At 46.4% G+C, this 11,313-nt stretch overlaps 1 protein-coding gene across 1 annotated transcript in view; it reads right to left on the bottom strand.

Annotated features, from left to right (window-relative positions):
• The window catches only part of LOC135533520 (neurobeachin-like), a gene marked incomplete at its 3' end in the record, with an annotated part of 48,572 nt that overhangs the window by 21,808 nt on the left and 15,451 nt on the right, over positions 1-11,313 (bottom strand). Inside the window, exons 7-8 of the mRNA XM_064960805.1 lie at positions 5,994-6,148; positions 4,143-4,269 (exon numbers count right to left, since the gene is read on the bottom strand). Coding sequence (XP_064816877.1) covers positions 4,143-4,269; positions 5,994-6,148 — 282 coding nt within the window. The remainder of the gene's footprint in view (positions 1-4,142; positions 4,270-5,993; positions 6,149-11,313) is intronic.

Below are 11,313 nucleotides of genomic sequence, written 5' to 3'. Positions count from 1 at the left end.
GAGCTGTGGCAAGAAGGTTTGCTGTGTCTGTCAGCGTAGTGTCCAGAGCATGGAGGCGCTACCAGGAGACAGGCCAGTACATCAGGAGACGTGGAGGAGGCCGTAGGAGGGCAACAACCCAGCAGCAGGACCGCTACCTCTGCCTTTGTGCAAGAAGGAGCACTGCCAGAGCACTGCAAAATGACCTCCAGCAGGCCACAAATGTGCATGAGTCTGCTCAAACAGTCAGAAACAGACTCCACGAGGGTGGTATGAGGGCCCGACGTCCACAGGTGGGGGTTGTGCTTCCAGCCCAACACCGTGCAGGACGTTTGGCATTTGCCAGAGAACACCAAGATTGGCAAATTCGCCACTGGCGCCCTGTGCTCTTCACAGATGAAAGCAGGTACACACTGAGCACATATGACAGACGTGACAGTCTGGAGACGCCGTGGAGTTCGTTCTGCTGCCTGCAACGTCCTCCAGCATGACCGGTTTGGCGGTGGGTCAGTCATGGTGTGGGGTGGCATTTCTTTGGGGGGCCGCACAGCCCTCCATGTGCTCGCCAGAGGTAGCCTGACTGCCATTAGGTACCGAGATGAGATCCTCAGACCCCTTGTGAGACCTGCTGGTGCGGTTGGCCCTGGGTTCCTCCTAATGCAAGACAATGCTAGACCTCATGTGGCTGGAGTGTGTCAGCAGTTCCTGCAAGAGGAAGGCATTGATGCTGTGGACTGGCCCGCCCGTTCCCCAGACCTGAATCCAATTGAGCACATCTGGGACATCATGTCTCGATCCATCCACCAACGCCACGTTGCACCACAGACTGTCTAGGAGTTGGCGGATGCTTTAGTCCAGGTCTGGGAGGAGATCCCTCAGGAGACCATCCGCCACCTCATCAGGAGCATGCCCAGGCATTGTAGGGAGGTCATACAGGCACGTGGAGGCCACACACTACTGAGCCTCATTTTGACTTGTTTTAAGGACATTACATCTAAGTTGGATCAGCCTGTAGTGTGGTTTTCCACTTTAATTTTGAGTGTGACTCCAAATCCAGACCTCCATGGGTTGATAAATTTGATTTCCATTGATAATTTTTGTGTGATTTTGTTGTCAGCACATTCAACTATGTAAAGAAAAAAGTATTTAATAAGAATATTTCATTCATTCAGATCTAGGATGTGTTATTTTAGTGTTCAATAAAAAAATTTGAGCAGTGTATATATCGAGAGAGAGATAGAGGGAGAGAGAGAGAGATAAAGAGAGGCAGATAGAGAACGAGCGAGAGAGATAGAATGACTGAGAGGAGGTGAAGTACAGTAGGTCGACACTAGATGGCCGTGCTAGACAGGAAACTATTATATCAACAAAGGTAGGTAGGTAGGTAGGTAGGTAGGTAGGTAGGTAGGTAGGTAGGTAGGTAGGTAGGTAGGTAGATAGGTAGGTAGGTACTTGGAAGGTAGGTAGATAGGTACTAGGAAGGTAGGGAGGGAGGGAGGGAGGGAGCTAGATAGATAGGTCAGTTGGTCGGTCGGTTGGTCAGTCGTTCGGTCGGTAGGTAGGTACTAGGAAGGTAGGAAGGGAGGGAGGGAGGGAGCTAGATAGATAGGTCAGTTGGTCGGTCGGTTGGTCAGTCGGTCGGTCGGTAGGTAGGTACTAGGAAGGTAGGAAGGGAGGGAGGGAGGGAGCTAGATAGATAGGTCAATTGGTCGGTCGGTCGGTCGGTAGGTAGGTAGGTACGTAGGTAGGTACTAGGAAGGGAGGGAGGGAGGGAGCTAGATAGATAGGTCGGTCAGTCGGTAGGTACTAGGTAGGTAGGTAGGTAAGTACTAGGTAGGTAGGTAGGTACTAGGTAGGTAGGTAGGTAGGTACTAGGTAGGTAGGTAGGTAGGCACTAGGTAGGTAGGTAGGTACTAGGTAGATCGGTATGTAGGTAGGTCGGTCAGTAGTTAGGTAGGTAGGTTATAGGTAGGTCGGCCGGTAGGTAGGTCGGTCGGTAGGTAGGTACTAGGTAGGTCGGTAGGTAGGTAGGTAGGTAAGTAGGTAGGTACTAGGTAGGTCGGTAGGTAGGCCCTAGGTAGGTCGGTCGGTCGGTCGGTAGGTAGGTAGGTAGGTACGTAGGTAGGTACTAGGAAGGTAGGAAGGGAGGGAGGGAGCTAGATAGATAGGTCGGTCGGTCGGTCAGTCGGTCGGTAGGTACTAGGTAGGTAGGTAGGTAAGTACTAGGTAGGTAGGTAGGTACTAGGTAGGTAGGTAGGTAGGTACTAGGTAGGTAGGTAGGCACTAGGTAGGTAGGTCGGTAGGTAGGTAGGTACTAGGTAGATCGGTATGTAGGTAGGTCAGTAGGTAGGTAGGTAGGTACTAGGTAGGTTGGTAGGTAGGCCCTAGGTAGGTTGGTAGGTCGGTAGGTAGGTACTAGGTAGGTCGGTCGGTAGGTCGGTAGGTAGGTCGGTAGGTAGGTAGGTCGGTAGATTGGTAGGTCGGTCGGTAGGTACTAGGTAGGTCGGTCGGTAGGTAGGTAGGTAGGTAGGTTGGTAGGTAGATAGGTAGGTCGGTAGGTAGGTCGGTAGGTAGGTAGCTAGGTAGGTACTAGGTAGGTTGGTAGGTAGGTACTAGGTAGGTCGGTAGGTCGGTAGGTCGGTCGGTAGGTAGGTCGGTAGGAAGGTCGGTAGGTAGGTAGTAGGTAGGTCGGTCGGTAGATCGATAGGTAGGTCGGTCGGGAGGTCGGTATGTAGGTAGGTAGTGTTTGGGGTCAGGTGTCCTTGCCTTAGACACTGTCCTGCATCGCGGGGGGCCGTCTGGAAGCCTGCCAGAGAGCTAAAGGGCTTGAGTTCAGGAGGAGTCAAACCGCTGCGCAGCTCACACTGCTCCACCTCACAATAGACACTGTAAGACACAAACCACACACACATTAAAGCAACAACACACTCACTAACACTTCTACACACTCTTGGAAAAAAACTCACCGACTCTACATTATATGAGCTCTGACTTCTAAAGGACACAGAGGCCTGACTTGACTATTGTCAACAAGGGTAACATGGACTCATGCCTAAAACTTGTCAATATGTTATTTGTGTAAAAGTGCAAGTCACATGCACACATTTGAAGTTTAGTGTTCGGCCCTGAGAGGTTGATTATAAAGACAGGTTCACCAGATCAAGATGACTCCTAGTTCCAATGCAGGGACATTTTGCAAATGACAGACTGACAATGGTAGATGAACTAGCTACAGATATATTGTAAAATCATAGTTATTCATAGTAGAAAGATGTTAAAAAAAACTGGATTGCGGGGAGAGGGGTCAGACAAACAGATATCTAATGAATATCCTATTATCATATATTTAATGAGTATCCTTTATGATATCTAAGGAGTAATCTGTTATGATATCTAAGGAGTAATCTGTTATGATACCTAAGGAGTAATCTGTTATGATATCTAAGGAGTAATCTGTTATGATATCTAAGGAGTAATCTGTTGTGGTATCTTTCATTAGTATCCTATTATGCGAAGGACAGAGAGACAGATGGGAGTGAGGTAGTGAGGGTAAACATGCAAAATGTAGGGGAGGAGAGAGATAGGAGAGGAGAGATGTAGGGGAGGAGAGAGATAGGGGAGGAGAGAGATATGGGAGGAGAGAGATAGGGGAGGAGGGAGATGTGGGAGGAGAGAGATGTGGGAGGAGAGAGAGGGGAGGAGAGAGATAGGGGAGGAGAGAGATAGGGGAGGATAGAGATAGGGGAGGAGAGATAGGGGAGGAGGGAGATATGGGAGGAGAGAGATAGGGGAGGAGAGAGATGTGACTAACAATAATCTATGGAAGTGGAAACGGACAGGGGCGGATGGAAAGATGGACAGCTATAGAGAATTATGCTATGCTTATTTATTTTATCTTGTGTCCTTTACCATTTGTACATTGTAAAAACACTGTATATATATATATAATATGACATTTGTAATGTCTTTATTGTTTTGAAACTTCTGTATGTGTGATGTCTACTGTTCATTTTTATTGTTTATTTCACTTTATATATTATCTACCTTACTTGCTTTGGCAATGTTAACACATGTTACCCATGCCAATAAAGCCCCTTGAATTGAATTGAATTGAATTGAAATTGAATTGAATTAGTGAAGGAAAGAGAAAGAGAGAATCTGACCTCATGCTGTCAACGGTGTCTTCGGTCATGGGAGCCACTGTCTGTACGGCTGGTAGATTCTTACTGGTCGCACCGTTGACGAAGGATGAGGAAGAAGAAGAGGAAGAAGAGGCAGAGTCAGTGGCACCTGGAGAGAAGAGGGGGAGAAAGAAGGGGAAAGAGAGAGAGAGAGAGAGAGAGGGAGAGAGAGAGAGAGAGCAAGAAGGAAAGAAAGAGAAAGAGGGGTGAAAGAGGTGGAGAGAGAAAGAGAGGAGAGAGAGAGAGAGAGAGAGAGAGAGAGAGAGGGGGGGGAAGAGAGGGATAGAGAGGGTGGGGAGATAGGGGGGGGGGGGAGAGAGAAAGAGAGGAGAGAGAGAGAGAGAGAGAGAGGGAAAGTAACAGGTAAATGAATGTGTATAATCATCCAGAGTACTGAGAGAGGAAGCCATATAGGATGAGATGACGAGGTTGTAAAGGACTGAGACAGAGACAAGAGGAGATGACGAGGTTGTAAAGGACTGAGACAGATACAAGAGGAGATGACGAGGTTGTAAAGGACTGAGACAGAGACAAGAGGAGATGACGAGGTTGTAAAGGACTGAGACAGAGACAAGAGGAGATGACGAGGTTGTAAAGGACTGAGACAGAGACAAGAGGAGATGACGAGGTTGTAAAGGACTGAGACAGAGACAAGAGGAGATGACGAGGTTGTAAAGGACTGAGACAGAGACAAGAGGAGATGACGAGGTTGTAAAGGACTGAGACAAGAGGAGATGACGAGGTTGTAAAGGACTGAGACAGAGACAAGAGGAGATGACGAGGTTGTAAAGGACTGAGACAGAGACAAGAGGAGATGACGAGGTTGTAAAGGACTGAGACAGAGACAAGAGGAGATGACGAGGTTGTAAAGGACTGAGACAGAGACAAGAGGAGATGACGAGGTTGTAAAGGACTGAGACAGAGACAAGAGGAGATGACGAGGTTGTAAAGGACTGAGACAGAGACAAGAGGAGATGACGAGGTTGTAAAGGACTGAGACAGAGACAAGAGGAGATGACGAGGTTGTAAAGGACTGAGACAGAGACAAGAGGAGATGACGAGGTTGTAAAGGACTGAGACAGAGACAAGAGGAGATGACGAGGTTGTAAAGGACTGAGACAGAGACAAGAGGAGATGACGAGGTTGTAAAGGACTGAGACAGAGACAAGAGGAGATGACGAGGTTGTAAAGGACTGAGACAGAGACAAGAGGAGATGACGAGGTTGTAAAGGACTGAGACAGAGACAAGAGGAGATGACGAGGTTGTAAAGGACTGAGACAAGAGGAGATGACGAGGTTGTAAAGGATTGAGACAGAGACAAGAGGAGATGACGAGGTTGTAAAGGATTGAGACAGAGACAAGAGGAGATGACAAGGTTGTAAAGGACTGAGACAAGAGGAGATGACGAGGTTGTAAAGGACTGAGACAGAGAGCCATCTAGTGTTCATCTGGAGTCACAATCAGGAATGACAACTACTACAGTTGTACTACTCTGAATTTTAATGAATTTTATTAAATCCCATGTATTTTTCAATTAGCTCTCCGTCATCCATGTCTCACATTGACATCCACATTAGGCCCAGTCAGACTAATTCATGAATGATTGATGATGTCCTAAGTGTTTTTTAGAAACATCTACCCTACAGATCTCTGTTTACAATCTATTATTGCTGTTCAAAGACATAAAAATAACCTCAAAACGCATCTAGACAATCCCTACTGACAAACTATATAGCCAGTTGTACCAGGTGTGTGTGTCTCTCTCCCAGAAGCATGTGTATGTGTTCCAGGTGTGTGTGTGTGTGTGTTCCAGGTGTTGTGTGTGTCCTCACCTGTGGTGTTGATCATGCTCTTGGGCGTTGCCGTGGCAGCAGCGAAGATGTTTGGTGTACTTCCTGGTGTGGCCGCGCCGCTGGTGGTGGGCGTGCCCACAGTGTTGACTGACAGGGTGCCGGGAGGGGGCTTCTTGACTGGCACCATCACAGACCTATCAAAGACCACAACACGCCTGTCAATCAATCTGGAACACCAATGAGAACTGAGAAAATGCTCCAATAGCTCCACCTCTTGATGACATGATACATTGCTAACACCTCTCATTGTTAACATCTCTCCACATGGTTAACACCTCTCCACATGGTTAACACCTCTCCACATGGTTAACACCTCTCATTGTTAACATATCTCCACATGGTTAACACCTCTCATTGTTAACATATCTCCACATGGTTAACACCTCTCCACATGGTTAACACCTCTCATTGTTAACATATCTCCACATGGTTAACACCTCTCCACATGGTTAACACCTCTCATTGTTAACACCTCTCCACATGTTTAACACCTCTCCACATGGTTAACACCTCTCCACATTGTTAACATCTCTCATTGCTAACACCTCTCCACATGGTTAACACCTCTCATTGTTAACACCTCTCCACATGGTTAACACCTCTCCACATTGTTAACACCTCTCCACATTGTTAACACCTCTCATTGTTAACACCTCTCCACATGGTTAACACCTCTCCACATTGTTAACACCTCTCCACATGGTTAACACCTCTCATTGTTAACACCTCTCCACATGGTTAACACCTCTCCACATTGTTAACACCTCTCCACATGGTTAACACCTCTCATTGTTAACACCTCTCCACATGGTTAACACCTCTCATGGTTAACACCTCTCCACATTGTTAACACCTCTCATGGTTAACACCTCTCCACATGTTTAACACCTCTCCACATGTTTAACACCTCTCCACATGGTTAACACCTCTCATTGTTAACACCTCTCCACATGGTTAACACCTCTCCACATGTTTAACACCTCTCCACATGGTTAACACCTCTCCACATGGTTAACACCTCTCCACATGTTTAACACCTCTCCACATGGTTAACACCTCTCATTGTTAACACCTCTCCACATGGTTAACACCTCTCCACATTGTTAACACCTCTCCACATTGTTAACACCTCTCATTGTTAACACCTCTCCCACATGGTTAACACCTCTCATTGTTAACACCTCTCATTGTTAACACCTCTCCACATGGTTAACACCTCTCCACATGGTTAACACCTCTCATTGTTAACACCTCTCATTGTTAACACCTCTCCACATTGTTAACACCTCTCCACATGGTTAACACCTCTCCACATGGTTAACACCTCTCCACATGGTTAACACCTCTCATTGTTAACACCTCTCCCACATGGTTAACACCTCTCATTGTTAACACCTCTCATTGTTAACACCTCTCCACATGGTTAACACCTCTCCACATGGTTAACACCTCTCCACATGGTTAACACCTCTCATTGTTAACACCTCTCATTGTTAACACCTCTCCACATGGTTAACACCTCTCCACATGGTTAACACCTCTCCACATGGTTAACACCTCTCCACATGGTTAACACCTCTCCCACATGTTTAACACCTCTCATTGTTAACACCTCTCATTGTTAACACCTCTCCACATGGTTAACACCTCTCCACATGGTTAACACCTCTCATTGTTAACACCTCTCCACATGGTTAACACCTCTCATTGTTAACACCTCTCCACATGGTTAACACCTCTCATTGTTAACACCTCTCATTGTTAACACCTCTCCACATGGTTAACACCTCTCATGGTTAACACCTCTCCACATGGTTAACACCTCTCCACATTGTTAACACCTCTCATTGTTAACACCTCTCATTGTTAACACCTCTCCACATGGTTAACACCTCTCATTGTTAACACCTCTCATTGTTAACACCTCTCCACATGGTTAACACCTCTCATGGTTAACACCTCTCCACATCGTTAACACCTCTCCACATGGTTAACACCTCTCATTGTTAACACCTCTCATGGTTAACACCTCTCATTGTTAACATCTCTCCACATGGTTAACACCTCTCCACATCGTTAACACCTCTCCACATGGTTAACACCTCTCCACATCGTTAACACCTCTCCACATCGTTAACACCTCTCCACATGGTTAACACCTCTCATTGTTAACACCTCTCCACATGGTTAACACCTCTCCACATCGTTAACACCTCTCCACATGGTTAACACCTCTCATTGTTAACACCTCTCATTGTTAACACCTCTCTACATGGTTAACACCTCTCCACATGGTTAACACCTCTCATTGTTAACACCTCTCCACATGGTTAACACCTCTCATTGTTAACACCTCTCCACATGGTTAACACCTCTCCACATGGGTAACACCTCTCCACATGGTTAACACCTCTCCACATGGTTAACACCTCTCCACATGGTTAAAACCTCTCCACATGGTTAACACCTCTCATTGTTAACACCTCTCACTGTTAACAACTCTCACTGTTAACACCTCTCCGCATGGTTAACACCTCTCCTCATGGTTAACACCTCTCCACATTGTTAACACCTCTCCACATTGTTAACACCTCTCCACATTGTTAACACCTCTCCACATTGTTAACACCTCTCCACATGGTTAACACCTCTCCACACGGTTAACACCTCTCCACATGGTTAACACCTCTCCACATGGTTAACACCTCTCATTGTTAACACCTCACCTCATGGTTAACACCTCTCCACATGGTTAACACCTCTCATTGTTAACACCTCTCCACATAGTTAACACCTCTCCACATGGTTAACACCTCTCCTCATGGTTAACACCTCTCATTGTTAACACCTCACCTCATGGTTAACACCTCTCCACATGGTTAACACCTCTCATTGTTAACACCTCTCCACATAGTTAACACCTCTCCACATGGTTAACACCTCTCCTCATGGTTAACACCTCTCCACATGGTTAACACCTCTCCACATGGTTAACACCTCTCCACATGGTTAACACCTCTCCACATGGTTAACACCTCTACACATGGTTAACACCTCTCCACATGGTTAACACCTCTCCACATGGTTAACACCTCTCCCACATGGTTAACACCTCTCATTGTTAACACCTCTCCACATGGTTAACACCTCTCCACATGGTTAACACCTCTACACATGGTTAACACCTCTCCTCATGGTTAACACCTCTCCAATCCTTTCATATTTGATGTCCTAGATGTCTAGGGTCTAGATCATTGTCTCACATCAGATGGCATCACTCCCCCGTGACACTCGTCCCTCAACCGATCTGTCGTGTAGGACGTGGAACTCATATTCAAATTTGAATATTGAGCATTCGCCATTCAATCATGTTTTGATATCATTAGCTCAGAGTAACTAGCTATCTATTACAAATGTTGAAATAGGCAGAGTAACTAGCTATCTATTACAAACGTTGAAATAGGCAGAGTAACTAGCTATCTATTACAAACTTTGAAATAGGCAGAGTAACTAGCTATCTATTACAAACGTTGAAATAGGCAGAGTAACTAGCTATCTATTACAAACTTTGAAATAGGCAGAGTAACTAGCTATCTATTACAAACGTTGAAAAATGCAGAGTAACTAGCTATCTATTACAAATGTTGAAATAGGCAGAGTAACTAGCTATCTATTACAAATGTTGAAATAGGCAGAGTAACTAGCTATCTATTACAAATGTTGAAATAGGCAGAGTAACTAGCTATCTATTACAAATGTTGAAATAGGCAGAGTAACTAGCTATCTATTACAAACGTTGAAATAGTAAGAATAACTAGCATTGACAGTGATATAATAGTTTTGCAATTGTGAGAAAATAAATCCAGACCAAATTCTGTGCCAGGACATTGGTCGCCAATGTCAGTGACTTGATCAGCTGTCAAGTTATCTAACTGTTGTAGCTCGCTAGCTTACTGACCTAGCTAGCTAGCCAATCAGCTAGCTCTTCCTTCACTTACTTAGCCTGTTTAAATGACCCTGAAGTTGTAGACATGCAGCCCCGCAATTAGGAGGAACTGACTGTTATCAGATATCAGGATCAGCATGATCCTCTGCTATCGTAGCACAGCAGCTGACTCAGGAGGCTACTGTAATGACTCGTAGCTCAGCTGCTGACTGAGGAGGCTACTGTAATGACTCGTAGCACAGCAGCTGACTCAGGAGGCTACTGTAATGACTCGTAGCACAGCAGCTGACTCAGGAGGCTACTGCAATGACTCGTAGCACAGCAGCTGACTCAGGAGGCTACTGTAATGACTCGTAGCACAGCAGCTGACTCAGGAGGCTACTGTAATGACTCGTAGCACAGCTGCTGACTCAGGAGGCTACTGTAATGACTCGTAGCACAGCTGCTGACTCAGGAGGCTACTGTAATGACTCGTAGCACAGCTGCTGACTCAGGAGGCTACTGTAATGACTCGTAGCACAGCAGCTGACTGAGGAGGCTACTGTAATGACTCGTAGCTCAGCTGCTGACTCAGGAGGCTACTGTAATGACTCGTAGCTCAGCTGCTGACTCAGGATGCTACTGTAATGACTCGTAGCTCAGCAGCTGACTCAGGAGGCTACTGTAATGACTCGTAGCTCAGCAGCTGACTCAGGAGGCTACTGTAATGACTCGTAGCTCAGCTGCTGACTCAGGATGCTACTGTAATGACTCGTAGCACAGCAGCTGACTCAGGAGGCTACTGTAATGACTCGTAGCTCAGCTGCTGACTCAGGATGCTACTGTAATGACTCGTAGCACAGCAGCTGACTCAGGAGGCTACAGTAATGACTCGTAGCTCAGCTGCTGACTCAGGATGCTACTGTAATGACTCGTAGCACAGCAGCTGACTCAGGAGGCTACTGTAATGACTCGTAGCACAGCAGCTGACTCAGGAGGCTACTGTAATGACTCGTAGCTCAGCTGCTGACTCAGGAGGCTACTGTAATGACTCGTAGCTCAGCAGCTGACTCAGGAGGCTATTGTAATGACTCGTAGCACAGCAGCTGACTCAGGAGGCTACTGTAATGACTCGTAGCTCAGCTGCTGACTCAGGAGGCTACTGTAATGACTCGTAGCTCAGCTGCTGACTCAGGAGGCTACTGTAATGACTCGTAGCTCAGCAGCTGACTCAGGAGGCTATTGTAATGACTCGTAGCACAGCAGCTGACTCAGGAGGCTACTGTAATGACTCGTAGCACAGCAGCTGACTCAGGAGGCTACTGCAATGACTCGTAGCTCAGCTGCTGACTCAGGATGCTACTGTAATGACTC

The sequence above is a fragment of the Oncorhynchus masou genome, unplaced genomic scaffold (genome assembly GCF_036934945.1).
Source record: "Oncorhynchus masou masou isolate Uvic2021 unplaced genomic scaffold, UVic_Omas_1.1 unplaced_scaffold_2427, whole genome shotgun sequence".
NCBI lineage: Eukaryota > Metazoa > Chordata > Actinopteri > Salmoniformes > Salmonidae > Oncorhynchus > Oncorhynchus masou.
Note: the sequence above shows the minus strand (reverse complement) of the source record. Positions and strands in the feature narration are given on the sequence as shown.